General features: G+C 40.8%; 1 protein-coding gene across 2 annotated transcripts in view; it reads right to left on the bottom strand.

The window, feature by feature from the left end:
• The window catches only part of itga3b (integrin, alpha 3b), a 36,207-nt gene extending 21,211 nt beyond the window's left edge, over window positions 1-14,996 (bottom strand). The window contains exons 1-2 of one of the 2 annotated variants that reach the window (XM_074621089.1): window positions 14,524-14,996; window positions 72-199 (exon numbers count right to left, since the gene is read on the bottom strand). In XM_074621089.1, the coding sequence (XP_074477190.1) occupies window positions 72-199; window positions 14,524-14,705 (310 nt within the window). In that variant the 5' untranslated portion in view covers window positions 14,706-14,996. The remainder of the gene's footprint in view (window positions 1-71; window positions 200-14,523) is intronic. The other variant, XM_074621088.1, reaches the window with a different exon arrangement.
• Window positions 14,997-15,590: the final 594 nt, after the last annotated feature.

Raw genomic sequence — 15,590 nt, 5'->3', positions numbered from 1 at the left:
TTAAGTCTGAAGTAGAGCTTCTGGGCCTTTTTTGAATTACATCACTTCTGAGAGCTCTGCATCATGCTTACTTTTGCTGACCAGGTCCATTCTGGTGCAGTCGGTGGTCTCTGTTGTGATGGGACAGGAGTACACGGCACCCGTTTCATTGACATTTCGTAGAGAGTCGGATTTCTCTTTGGGTGCTCCTGCAAGAAGCCTGGACACAGACAGACAGAAGGACAGGTTATTAGATTATATCAGAGCTATGTCATGGTGTTAGACAATTGTTGCAGCAACATAAAAAAAAAAAAGGCTAGATGATTTCACAGATGATCCTTCAAGTCTAAACACAGAAATGACTGAGCCAGATCACGTGACCTGTGAATTAATAGTGGACAGAGTGGAGCAGTCAGAGCATGACCCGTGACAAGTCCGGGCACCACACACACACACAAACTAGCTTCTTGGTGATGGACCTGATCTTTTTGTCCACTCACCCCAGACACTCCCAACATCAGCACCTTTTAAACACACCATACGACTTTGAAGTAGAGGGATTACTTCCTCTACAAGGCTCTGTGCTGGACTACTATTTACTGTCAGCATAAGATTTATTAGCTCCACTTTGAGGGGGGAAGGTGCTGACAATTTTGTTTACAGTGTGTGTGACACACGGCCTGCTGTACTATGGGGGAAACAAAAGCATATAGCGGTGTAGTCAAACTTTCTGAATGTGTCATGCATTGCTGGTTGGACGCTGACATGTTGCTGGCTGTGGTGAACAGTGGAAAGTGGTGAGTCAAGCGGTTAGTCAAGCTTGTGAGCATATTAACTGATGGGCAGCTACCCCCCTCACATGCACTGATAAGCAAGAATAAATAGAGATAATGGGTGTATACTTAAAAAACACACCTTTACAGTAAGGTCATTGTGCATTCAAATGAAAATGTCTCTCATGAGTCAGTCAGTTCATTGTTCCAACTTGCTTTTTATGTTCTCAGCGGGAAAACATGACAGAAGGATGAGGCATACTAAATTAGTTAATGTCTGACTAAAATGAAAAAAAAAATCTTTTTTTTTTTTTTATTTTGTGGTGAGCCGTGCCCGCATTACTCACAGGTTATGCGGTGGGTTGAAACTGTGTGCCAGGCTCTACCACTCCACCACAGCTGTCTGTATCTATACACATCCTCACATAGACAAAATGCCCCCATACACACTTGCAATCTAATTATCTCAAGAGCCCAGGCACAAACATTTTGTCTCTGATGTATCATGTCATGAACATGAACAGACTCAGAAAGTGTGCGAGGAAATCAGTGAGTTTTTTTCCGCCGCTGAACTTAGATCGAATTACCTCAATAACGATTTGAAACATGACAACATTTCCAATCTTAGTTCAGGAGTTGTGGCGTTATTTTTACTTCTCTAATGTCATCACAACCAGGTCGAAAAGTGGATCAGAAATATATGAAAGTGACGAAATTGCTCTATGTTAAATATTCTCCACTGATGCATGAAAAACAGACATCCTCCAGCCATCATTTGAAACAGAAAGGCACAATTATCCCTTCTTTCTGCTACCACATGGGCATTATCAGCAATGAATCCATTATCTTGCCACAGTGATGACAACCAGCTTTAGAGCCAAGATGGCCTCTGAGGGGCCAGCAGTTTCCAGTGGACTGGGAGGAAGAGAGACCTTGGTTCAGGTAATCATTCAGTAATGTCGACAGCATCTGAGATTCCACAGAGGTTTGGAGTAGTTATTGTGGCTGAGTGATATGTGGAGAATCAGGGCCACTGAGAGTGTGGAGGCCCCGTCTGTAATCTACAGTGTGAGTGTACATGTGTGTGTGTGTGCTCCCGTATGACAGAAAATGTAAGCACATGAACAAGTAGGTGTGTGTTTTCTGCACACATGACTAGCCTGTCTACTTCAATGGGCATTAAATCAGAAGTCATGGCCACCCAAACTGTTTTTCAGCTGTAATCGGGCACAGTGTCTCAAAACACTACAAGGTTAGGTATTCTTGTGGGAAATAGCCAAGCAACATAGCCAAAGCATTTAGAAGGAGCAATCAGGATCAACCCAGAGAATAAGGAAGACTTAAGAGGCCAGTTAGTGTGAACTTTGCACACACTGAAAAAAAAGGAATTGGGGCACAGAGTCCAGCGCTAATCACACATGCTTTAGGGCGGCTTGGGTAACCTTGGCTGGCAGAGGGCTTGTTGAAGCCAACCGGAGAAAAATAGTTAGTCCAGCCCAAACTCATAAACATACTCACTGCCGTCTCACTGTCTCATCAGAGCCACGAGGGTCACCTGTGTTTGTTGTGAGAAATTCAACACTGCTGACTGACGCCATCAGGTTTGACATACAGTGGAGACGCAGCTTTAAAACTGGGAAGTGGTATTTTCACGAAGATAACTTTAATTAAAGGAAGAGTTTTGGGGAAATACGCTTATTCGCTTTCTTGCAGAGATTTAGATGAGATAAGATTTATGCCACTCACATGTCTGTGCGGTAAATATGAATATTAGCTAAGCTTAGCATAATGGCTAGAAACAGGGGGAAACAGCTAACTTGGTTCAAAGGTAACAAAAGCGAAAGATCACTAATTGACATACTGTTTGTTTAATCGCCACAAAAAACAAAAAAGCGTAACCTTCACGTCACTGTAATCAGATGAAAACATCTCCAAATGTCAACCAAAAAAAAGCAGTTTTTCAAATTGATGACCTCAAGTTTGTCAGTTGAAGTGAAGGGATTATAAAGGATTTCCTAAGTCTTCTTAACTCGTACGTAAAAATCACCAAAACTCGAGTTACAAAGCGTTGACAACACATCTCCCATCCTGTCCTGTGTGCTCTCCTCCTATATCCCTCCCTGCTCATCACCTCCTCATAAACAGGCTGTCAAAGGCCCACAGAGAAGGGAAGGGGGGGGCAACCAACGTGCAGCTACATTCCTACTCTCAGGACATGTTGAAATTCGCCCCCTCTCTGCCTCGCAAGTGATCGGAAAGGCTGGCTAGACCAAACATTTACTGTGGCGAACACGCCCAGCCAAGGTGAGCGCGGCCTGCATTCTTGACACCGATAGTTTAGAAATTCCCAGAAGAAGGGAGTTTGATGAACTATTGTATACTGCATATTCACATCAGTGGTGTTTAGTTAAACAAACAAGAGGTCAACTGATCTAGTCACCTTAATTACCACATCCCACCACAGCTCCTGACAGCACCAAAAAACAAAGGAGGGGGAGGAGGTGTTGAAAAAGCGGGGGAGTGATGGAAGGGAGGAGAGCAAAAAAGGGTGATCGCTCCTTGTCTCACAAGAGAGAGAAAGAGAAAACACCACACGGCTTTGTCAGTTTGGTAAACAGACATCTGTCTATAAGACACTCGACACAACACATGTAGCTCTCTGGTAGTTAATTAAAACTAAGCTATAGTCTCTCATCCCCCACCTGACTGCTCCTGACTCAGAATAACATCAACAGCACTGAAACCCAACTTAATTAAAGATGACTAAACCCTTTTTGGATGACATTTTTCTCTCTATTTCACAGGCTTCTGCAAGACTAACAAGAAGAGACAACGCACAGGGCTAGTCAGTTGTGTTTACAGAAGAGAAAAATGTCTCATTTAGAGTACATTTATCTTCATCTGAGCCCAGTCTGAACAGGAGTATGATGAGACACGATATATGTCTAGAACTGGCACACAACTTTTCACCCTGCTGGCCCTCGCCTTAAATGTCAACAGGTATAAATATTTTAAAATGGATAAGTGAGAGAAAGTGGGTGACAAAGAGACCGAGTATTATAGCTGCTGTGAGTGTGATTGAGTGTGTCAGCTCTACACAGGTGATGGATCACCTCTCCAGATAAGGCTCAGGGCAACCTGTTTGTCACAGGGTGTGGCTGTGGCCCTCAGGGCAAAGAAAAAGAACAAAGCGTGAGCATGTTAGAGAGCCTCAGGGCCTGGTTTTCACTATCAGCCATGCAACTCTTTTAAGAAGTAATAACAAAGATATGCAATATATACATGACAGAAGAAGTCATAATTAGTGTTTTTTTCATAAAAGTCTACCAATTTCACTCCTTCTACAATACTGTATGGCACAGTATACAAATTGTACGGATGATAATTTTGTGAATCAAGGCACAGCCACAGGTCTACCTCTCCGGCTATTAAAAATGTGATGCGTCAGGAAGAAGAAGCAAGTAGACACACGCAGATGTTGCCCCTGGTAACAAGGTGTTGTTGGATGAGGATACAGAGGGGGGATTAGTGGAAATGAACAGTGCTGAGAAGGTTCATAACTGTGAGGGTCAATGATGTCGCCATCGCCAACACTCCTGATACATTTTCGCTGCATAAACTGGCAGATTGTGAAATCATCCGATTGTGCACATGACAACAAAAGTTGGTCCGTTATTTTGCAACAGGCTGGTGCTGCCTGTGCAGGATTCAGTTCAGGTAACATGTGGAACTGGAGTGCATGTTCACAGCACTCAAATTAAAGATGAAACACACACCTGTTGCCTTCAAATGGCTGTAAAGGGGGGTTAATCAGCTGAAAGAGGAGACTATCATATGTGCAAGCGGTTGTAGATGACAAATGTTGGTGGAATACAGATCAGTCTTTACCTTACTGGCATCACTGCCATAGTAGGAAAATCAGATTACGTCTGGTTGCTGAAGAATAAAGGTGAACCAAACAAGCAAAATATGAGTAAAAGAGGTGTGCCTAGATGTGCCTCCACCATCTTAAATCACGAAAATATCATACGTGGGGGACCTGGTCCAAGACAGCACAAACCACACTCACCACCAGCGTACCACTGAATTGCATTGACACTCTCTGTTCTACACTGTGGCACATGGCAGGTCAACAAATTGCCAAACAAGTACAAACAAGGAACAGGCGCACAAAATGCTATTAATCCTCACCCTTAATCCTAAATCCATTACAAGAACACACACATACACACCTATACTGCACCCTTTTTCAGGATGGCATAAAAGCTACTACACTACAGGCAACTCATATCGATTCCACTCAGACCCACTAAGCAAATAAATGGAGATAATATTGAATGGACCGACTCAATTTGCAGATTGAATTAAGCATGAGGACAAGAGCAGACCGGGGCTGAGATCTTTTTAAGCTCTTGTAACGATGTAATGACTTCACTGAAAGACGACAGGACGGCTGATATGATAGACATGGTGTGTTACAGTGTGGCCAGCTATAACTGTACTGTCTATAAAAGGACATGAAGTCACATGATGTGTGCGTGTGGTTTCACTGTATTACAATAGCACTCGGATAAATCCAGTTCTTTGTACTTTCAGGAAACACTTTCACAAAGCATTAGGTGGGAGGAGCACGTACATTGCTATCAGACTATTCACAGTAAGCACGCCTAGTTGTTAACACACTGACTGTGTGCGTCTGCACGTACAGGACATGGCTAACAGATGAGTCCTCTCTGGACAAACAATGATACATCAACCTGCTGCAAGTGGAAAAACAGACCTGCCATCACAGCACCTGTGCATCTCAGTATTTTCACATTTTTCCTGTTTTTCTAAAGGGACTGTTTGTAAGAATCAGAAATGCTTGTTAACAGCGACACCTGTGGCCGTTAAGTCAATGAAAGTCAGCGTCCTGTTGCTCGCGCTCGCCCGTGTGCACCCGTTACCTGAATGTGAGCAAGCATCCGTCAAAACAGTGAGCGGTTTTGGTGCTTCCGTGTAGTTTGTTTTCGAGTCTGAGTCTGAACAGCGCAGCCACACGCGAGCGCGCATGGGACACCGACCCGGATTGATTTATACGTGTAAGAAGTTACAAACAGTCCCTTTAATTACAAGATATTAATATGAATATTTTCCAATATTGATAACACAAAATGGCAAATGTACATGAGGCCAAAGTCTTCATCTTCTACAACACATTTTATAGTTTTTTTAGTCACAGTTTGCTTAGAATGATGCATTTTGACCACTGAAATAAGTAGGATCACTGCATGATACATAAAAGTAAAATAAAATGTAGATAAACAATAACATGGAACTATAAACCAGCCCGAACAACAACATTCAACCACAAAAACCTAACCTTTACAACCACCAGCACACAAAATGATATACATCCTAGATCTACTGTCCTTTAGGAGGGAATATATACAACAGTGTGGCTTTTATATTAGCACAACAGTGTATCAGAATCAGAGTCGTGTTTATTGCCAGGTGTAAGAGGTATACACTAGGAATTTGCTTTGGTTTTGTTGGTGCAAATAAGCACTATAATAACAAAAGAATAGATAAAGACGTTAGAATAAAATAAGAATTAAAATAAATTGAAATTCTACCAATATACAATATAAACTATAAACAAAAATAAACATGATATAAACAGATAGTGCAAATATTGTCAGTGTGCAAACTATCAGTCCTGTAGCTGTTGATGGTAACGTTAGATGTTTAAGAGGCCAGTGTCGTCTACGACATAAAAATACTCTGATTACTATTTTTAGACACTAGAAACTTGCTCTCATTTATACTGGTACTGTAAATATACATTGAATTGTGAATTGTGGAAAGATGTCAATCATTTTATACTTGTTAACATTTTCTCAGATTTTTAACTGTACTATAGAAATATTATATTTGGCTGCTATGATTACAGTGACAAAGACAGTAATGCATTTTATTTTATTAATTTAATTTTAATTCTCGCGAAGTTCCACATTCACAAGTGTAAATTTACCCCAAAAAAAGCCTAATTTCTTTGTATTTATGAAAGAAATTGAATTATATCTGTCAACAATTTCTTCCTCACAAAACAAAAAAGAAACATAAACAAAGAGTTGTGCCAAACATGGAAGGACAACAGAAATGAAACAAAACCAACATAAAAAAAACACACAATAAAAAAATTAAATAAATAAATAATAATTAAAAAAAAGCGAAAGTATGACAATAATTTCACTTAAAAACTTTAAAGATCTGATCTGGCAAAACTGTCATCTCATCAATATACATATTGCATTTTTATATTGTATAATCTTTTATATTTTTAATATTTATATTGCACTATCTCCTTTTTTATTGTATTATCTTTTCATTAGCACCTGTGAACGAATGAATGAATGAATGAACTAATTAATATAGATAGATAGATAGATAGATAGATAGATAGATAGATAGATAGATAGATAGATAGATAGATAGATAGATAGATAGATAGAGAAAAATGGCTTAGATGCTTAGTATGCATAAGAATTAAAAAACAGTTGAGGTGAAAAATCCTGGCATCATTGTGATGAATGGTAATTTAGTCAAGAGGGGAAATTAAATGCAACGCATACATTACTGTTGATTAAAGGAGGAATGGAACAATTGAATAGTGTTAAATAAAATAAAATATCAGTCTGCATCTGCGTTCCACACACACACCCACATACACCAGTCTAATCTCAGCTGGACAAACATCCTGTTTGAAGACCACCATCTGCCACTGGTGAAACAGTAACAAGAGAGCAAACTCATTTAGACCCGGTGTGACAAATTAAACATGGCAGGTCATCCCCCTGATAATAAACTAACTCACTTTTCATTAGCAACGAGTAAAACCTTGTCTGACAAGGACAATGTTATTTTGGCTTATGTCTGCAGGTTGGTTCTGCTATAACTATGCCCACCCACAGTCTGGTGTCGAAGGATGAATGATGTCAGGCAGGCGACCCCCGCTGCTCCAGATGCAGACAGCACAGCGCTGCTACACACGATTAACACACACACAAACACATTCAAATCTACCAAACTGACAGGGAGAAATACACAAATGTATGCACAAACAGGACTCTCACAACTGGACTGAGCCTGGAAACATGTTTCCAGACACATCATGCAGCCACAGCGGAATTCACAAGAGACTCGCAGTATCAGTAACAGCATTTCCATTAACATTTTGACCCCAGCTGTATGCAAAGGGGGTGGGAGAGTTGGAGATTTACAGGTGGACTACCTCACAGCTGGAATGGCGCAGACAGCAACACTGTTAGCGTGCCTGCATACTGACAAGTTTTCACTCAGATATTACTCATCGTATATAAAAGCAGTGCAGGTGTGAGCATGAAACATCCCTTCTTACCTGTTGAGGCTTGAAAAACGCCCACAAAACACCACAGGAGCAGGTATTTCTTTATCTATAATACATTTTAATTCTATTATTTTACAAAATATAAGAGGGGCCATTTTATAACATATTTTCAGCACATTCTGTATTGTTAAGAACAGACGAGTTGCTGCGTTCACTGACTTCCACATACCAAGTGTAAACCTATACTTCAGGATCATTTCCCTTTCAAAGATGAAAAATGGCATGAAGAGGGAAAGGTATTGAAGCATATAGTTTTTCTAGCTGCAGGTATCCTTCATTAGCCCCGAGGCCAGCCACGCCAGCTTCTTTTCCATGCTGTTTCAGGGCGTTTGTACAAGCAGGGCAGAAAAGGGGGATCTCTTACAGTTTTGTTAAGATAGGAGCAGTCTTCACGGCAGGTATTTCCAATGAAAGCCCCACCGTAGAGAATCTCCTCTGTGGAGATTAGCAGGAGGCCCGACGTCCCGCTGGGATCCATTTCAACGTGTTATTAGAAGCCGTCATTCATTCTGCTGTTACACAAAATGCAGCCCATGCCATTACCAACTGATTGGATACAGCCAATAAATACCATAAAGATTGGGGCCAGTCACTATGGACACACTTGGCCTTTTACAGTTGCAGTGGTTTGACTCAGACTCCAATAAATTAGAACTTAAAACTTTGTATAACTTACAATCTACAAACACACCCATCACACATTTTCTGGTTTTCATGGTTTTTAATTGTTGGGTACGCTACCACTTTTAAATAAGGAACCCTTTATTATGGGTTTATAAGCTGTGACTAATTAAAAGTTAATATATCATCACCAATGCTTCATTGATCAGTTATAAGCCATTAGAACAAAATTTGGGTTGCCATGTTGTAAAAACTCATATAGGCAGGTGCTCGTGGGTTTCTCTCTTTCTAATAAGCCATCATGTCTGCAGTTGAAAATGTCAATAAGTCTTTAATAAAGGGGTTTTAATAATAAACTTTTGCAGTGTTAATAAGCTGTTAATAATATATTTTGGCCGATTGTCCTAATCACATATTTTGTTTTAAATAAGCGGTCAAATGGTCTAACTTATCAAAGTGAGTTTTTACAACCTGGCAACCCAAAAGTTGTGGCTTATAACATATCTATTAGTTAATGATTTATTAACCATCAATCAAGCCATTAACTTATAAACCCTGTGTGAAGGACATCTTATTAGAAAAAGGTATCGAACAATAAAAGCCATGAAATGAAAAAAAAACAGACTGCCTTATCAGAAGGGGTAAAAATATTTGTACCAAAATATCTGAATCAGTGTTCTTTCTATTTAATACAATGTTTTTTACTGGAGCATCAATATATATGTAATACAATGCTACAAAAACTAAATGTATTAACATCATCATTATATCTATCATGTGACTAAGGAAGGTCTAGCCATTCATATTAATATTATATATACAAACAAACACAAATATATAAATATATTAGATTAGATAAGAGACAAATGAGATCAAATGCAAACGGAAATGCCTCTATCTGACTTGCGCTGACCCGATATGACCAAAGTCTGTCTTCCCTCCACAGTGGCGAAGAATTACTATTGCAACAACACATCATCACTAGGGTAAAACTAATCTGTCTCATGATGGTCTAAACCCAGCTCACGTTCCCTATTAGTGGATGAACAATCCAACGCTTTCTGCTTCACAATGATAGGAAGAGCCGACATCGAAGGATCAAAAACGCTAGTAGTAATAATATTTCATGTAGCTCACTGCTTTAACATAGTGAAAACAGTATCATGTTTTTAATCAACTCTAGTTAGTTACGGGTACATCTTTAAAAGACATAAAATAAAGTTAAGTGCATGTCTATAGCACATTCTTTCAGATGCTATGACCTCCTTCTCACAGGGACACACCAGGAACAACCTCCAGCTGGCTCTCATCATGTAATGCATGTATGAGGGTCTGATGGACAACACAGGATTGTTATTTGGAAAATGTTTCACTGTGGCATGACACTATAGTGCTCTGATAGGCCCACTTCAGAGACAAAGACCACTAGCATTTCTATGAGGGGGGAATGTTGGATCACAGCCAGGTTGGACACCTGCATCACTTACATTACCCAGAGCTACAGCATGTCATATAACACATGGGGGCATATTCAGTTTTAAGTGATACTATATCCAAAAATCGACCTTTTGAGTATTACACCTGTGCGAGTCCATTATAACATTGGGGGATTTTTCAATATTCAAGACAGGTTTTGCATGCACTTAAATGTCTTTCAGCAAAATGTGTGTCTTTAACAGACTAAAGCTGAAGTTTAAAACTAGAGGATGACTATGCAGGTTCTGCACAACACACCACGATCATCTGCTGCATCTCATTAACTTTGCAAAAATTGATTTAGGAATGTTTAATTCCGTCAAAATCTAGGAGGTTTGAAGAAAAGTATGTACTTGTGTCATGTTCAAACCAAACATCAGACAGTGTGTATAAACCTTACAGCATGTCGGCCAGTTTAATCTGTACCTCGCAGCAGAAAGGGGAAGGCCCCGTCAAATTAAATGGCTGACTTTCATGGCCCCGGGCCACCGCAGTCAGACAGAGATGAGCTGGAAAGGCGAAGGCACTTCAACTCTGATTAAATATTCATCAGTCAGAGGAATTAAATTCTTCCTCTCGGGTCGCGGAGGTTCCCACCCATAAAATTAAGGCAGGATGAGCAGAAGGATTTCACATCCTGGAGGATTTGTGTGTGTGTTCCCCCCAATAGTCCCCAGAATCACTCACTCCTGTCTTGTCTCAACCTGAAACCTGGCAGGTTGTGACTGTGCAGAGCGGGGTAATACATTCCAGGCATACCACGGGGTCAGGGGACTGGAAGAGCCAATAGGTGGCCAGCTGACTGCCCAGTCCCTCCTCCCCGCTACAACAGAGAACAAAAAAAGCCCTCTCAGGAAAGAAATCTCTCAGAGACCCTAAATGGGTGATTCAAAGAGAAGGGGGGAGTGAATACTCCGTACAAATTGGCCTCAGGTAGCTTTTAGATCATTCAGGTGCAGCCTTTTCCCAAAAAGAAGCAATGGTAGCCTACTCTAATTGGTCACATACCCCCCTCAATTCAAAACTTTTTTTAAACTGCTTCAGCTGAGCCAAAATACACTGCTAGATTCAGACTAATTAGATAATAGCCGACATCTTAAGAGGTTAAGGGAAAACTTTATTGCACTCGCTTTATTGCAGAGCTGGGAGTGGACTGTCTTGGCTTTTATTCTGGAGTCTGTTTGACTCATGCTATGTTCACTTTAAAACATCGTACAAGTCACGACTGGCTTAGAGTTCTCGCATTTTTCAAATAGGCACACTCTATCTCGTTCCGATACTGAGGAAAAACATGTGACAAAACAGCTCTGTGGTGCAGTGAGGCAGATCTGGGGCCACAAAAGAAGCCAGACGACACAGAGGAAACAGACAGCACTGTAAAACCAGCCCTAGTCAAACATGGGACACACCACCAGCACATTGTGATGTGTCTTTCTTTGCAGAATCACAGAGTCTGCACACAACTATAGGTCTGAGTACTGGAGGACTGTCTTTACTCAACAGCGGGGGCTCCCCAGATTACAAATGGGCTGTTGAAATAGGAGACACGGTTGTAAGAAATGTATATACTACACTTTGCAACAAAAAAAGAATCTTGAGAAATTCAAGTGAGATTGTGGTTGCAGGTATGTAGGTCAACACTCTCCTGTGGAGTTACAGGTTACAGTCACAATGAGAGTGGCAGTTTTTTGTGATATTTTATAGAGTCTCACTTCTTAGAATTCAGAAATAGACCTCGCTGACATAAGGCACCAATCACAACATGAGCAAATACAGCAGCTATGTACTTAATTGCTGACATCGTCGGCATCATTTTTGGTCAGCAGAGACGACAAGAGAACATGACACTAGTGGTCTGTAAGTTTCCTCATATTTAAAGGAACAGTTCGACATTTTAGGAAATACGCATATTCACTTTCTTGCCGAGAGATAGATGAGAAGATAGATACCACACACTCGTGTCTGAATGCTAAATACGAAGCTACCGTTAGCAGTCGTATAGGTTAGCTTAGCATAGAGACTGGAAACAGCCAGTCTAGCTCTGTCTGAAGGTATACTGTGTTGGTGGGAGTTATGCTGCGTTCAAGTCAAAGTCGGAGGTCGACCGCCAAGCATTCCAGGTGCACGATGCCAAACGTAAAGAAAAAACAAGACAAACTGATGTCTCCTTGGCAAGGCGAATATACTTTACGTTGCCTTTTTAGTTGATGGTTTACCATTTACAATGTGCGCTTCCACTGTTGTGTTAAGTCAAACAACTGCTTCTTCGTGAAGTCGGGAGAGATGGATTTGCCCCGAGTTTACAAGTAGGAACTCGGACTTCGAGTGGTGTTGCATTGTACTTTTTATAGTAGGAGGTCGGACATTTTCCAGTTCCGAGTTGAATGGAGCGCAGCATTATAGATGCTGGTGGGTGAATTTTGTTATTGTTCCACAGGGGCAGCTAACTGTTCCCCGTTTCCAGTCTTTATGCTATGCTAAACTAAGCTAAGCGGCTGTTGGGTGTAGCTTCATATTCACCGCACAGAGAGGGATTGATCTTCTCATAACTCGAGGCAAGAAAGTACTTCCCAAAATGCATTGCACTATTCCTTTAAACTTGACCTAGAGGCATGTGTGCAGCATTTATCCCTGAAATCAATCCTTAATCACCAAATTAAAAGCTGCAATGTAGCAACAAATTACTTTAAATCTCTTAGCTAGCAGCGTACTGATGAGACTTTTTACATCTTCCTTGTCCCCGTAGGCCTCCAGCCTCTTTACCAACGCCATGTGGTCCCCTTCTTGGGTTACTGTCTGCGGACAGTGACTCCATCCCTCTGGGGACAGGGCCAAGATGGCACATCGATCAAGTGTCAGCTGGACACTGCTATCCATTCTATAAATTAGGGGGAAATTTCTGCAGAGATTAGGCTGATAAACCTCACATTCAGACTCACTTCGCTGCTGACGACACAGAGGAAATGAGCCCCGGTTTGCAATTTTCTTCCTGTATTACCCCTTCAAAGCAGAACGAGGACACAGATAACAGCAAGTTATGGACACGCTGTGTGATCATGAATGCGGAAGGATGAGGGGGCAACTGTATAATTGGTCGAAGGGAAATCCTACACTAAACAATGATGCAGTTTGGGGATCTTTCATTAAAAGAAGCTGCATATAGGAACAATGTGTCACACACACACATTCTTGTCCTTGAACATCAACTATTCCTAAAACAAAAAAACATTCATGTAAATCCTCCCAAACAGTGTTAACTCCACGTGAGCACATTCATGTCTTTGTAATAACAACCTACAAGTGTTACAGCCCAATGAACACCTTTATTGCGAAACACAAACCCTCTTGAGTCTCAGCTGAATGTAATAGCCCCGGGATAGGTGGAAAGAAAGTGGAGCAGGCTATGTCACGGCTTTCCATAATGGATAGAAGTCAACACACAAGTGACAAATAAGGGAACTCATAAACTGATCTGAAATTACTTTTTTTTCTAAAACACCACTTAATTTTACCACATGTTGTGACCTTAACAGACACCTCAGCTTGTGTATTGCAAGATCCCAGCTGTTTCACCTGCAGCTACAGTATAGGCTACAAATTCCTCTGAAAGAAGGAATTATGGCATTAATTTGGTCAATTATGCATTTTCAACCATAGGCTTGAGTCAAAGTTTGGCACCTGCAATAATTGGATGATTGTTTTTTTTTCCACTTCTATGACAAAAAAAAATAAATGAAATGGAGAATCTGTGTGGTGAAGATATTCATCCACATATCTCAGATTCCAGACTGAAATTCAAGACATATTTTTTTCTGACCCAGGTTACCAACTTCCCCCCTCCAATATTACAAGACTTTCATCAAATCTTTCATCAAACATGGCACAGTTCGTCTAAAAAATGTCTAAAGGCATAAATAGGCTGCAGTTGGACATATTTAAACCGCTCCGCTGCCTTTTCACAGGTGATTTCCTTTGAGAGGAACTACTTTACGCGTAAAAAAAGAAAGGGGAAGTGTGTGATGCGGAGGAAACCGTTTAACAAGTCAGCGCAGTTGATAAACCACAGGTGTTAAACGCAATATACTCTGTGGGTTTTGTGCATTAAATGAGCACAATAAGCTTCTCTTACACGCACAAACAATGGTTGTTTTTTTCACTCCGCCACCTGGTCTAAACACAGGTGCGCATTCTGCGTATTTTAACCTCAAAAAAGAGAAAAAGAAGTAGAGCATTTTCTTTTATACATGCACACAGGTGATAACTTACAGGTACTTTCTGGAGCCCTCCGTCTGTTCATGCAGAGCTACTGAGAATCCAAAGAAGCTCCCTTTGGTTTTCCCCTGTTTGATCACAGGAAAGCGTTCATCTATGTTAAATCCACTGCAAGTTCGCGTCCCGTGGTACACAGTCAGAACAGCAGCGCACAGCAGCAGCAGGCTGGGAGACATGTTTGGACTGTTCAATGGATCCGCAAGCGCATCAGTTGGTTTGTCCTGCAGATCCACGATCAGAGCTCCAACAGGTAGGCTGCGCTTCACAGAGACCTGCCCATTGAGAGCCGGCTGTCCACCCACCTCACTGTTCTTCTACTGCCTACTAGGTGTCGGTCTCTCGCTCTCTCGCTCTCTCTCTCTCTCTCTCTCTCTCTCTCTCTCTCTCTCTCTCTCTCTGCTGCCCTCCCTTCCTTCCTCTCTGCCCTCCACACCCTTCTGAAACAAGTGCACTCACTCAGTACATTCACAAACTGCAGAGTGAATGGTTAGATGTGTGAAACCTCAGTCTCTCGCCTTGTCTCGGTTTCTCTCTTTCACACACGCACAACAGCTTTTTTTGCTTTCCACCTGTTGAGCCTGCCTATAATAAACGTTTCAATTGCACTTTTAAAAAAAAAAAAGTATCACTTTTAACACTTTTAACAGTCTCTTCTGCACTATATTCACTTTTTTAATAGTCGTGTATCACAGTTGTTACCCTGCACTATATTCAGTCTTAACAGTTTTCTTCTTCATCTCCTTGTATTTTTATATCTAGTATTATATATTTATTATATATTTTTTTGTACTTTGTACTTTGCACTACTAACTTTTTTACTGCCTTTTTACTAACATGTTTTGCACTATGGAACTGTGATGCTGGAAACTTGAATTTCCCACGGGATTAATAAAGTTACTATATATCTATCTATCTATCTATCTATCTATCTATCTATCTATCTATCTATCTATCTATCTATCTATCTATCTATCTATCATCAAAGCCTAGTTTTGCACAAGTTATTGAAAATAACCTTGTGTCTGTACCAGTGCATGGGAGATATGGCCAAAATATTGTAT

This window comes from Sebastes fasciatus, chromosome 20 (assembly GCF_043250625.1).
Source record: "Sebastes fasciatus isolate fSebFas1 chromosome 20, fSebFas1.pri, whole genome shotgun sequence".
NCBI classification, from domain to species: Eukaryota; Metazoa; Chordata; class Actinopteri; order Perciformes; family Sebastidae; genus Sebastes; species Sebastes fasciatus.
The sequence above is the reverse complement of the archived record's forward strand: the minus strand, read 5'-3'. Positions and strand labels throughout refer to the sequence as shown.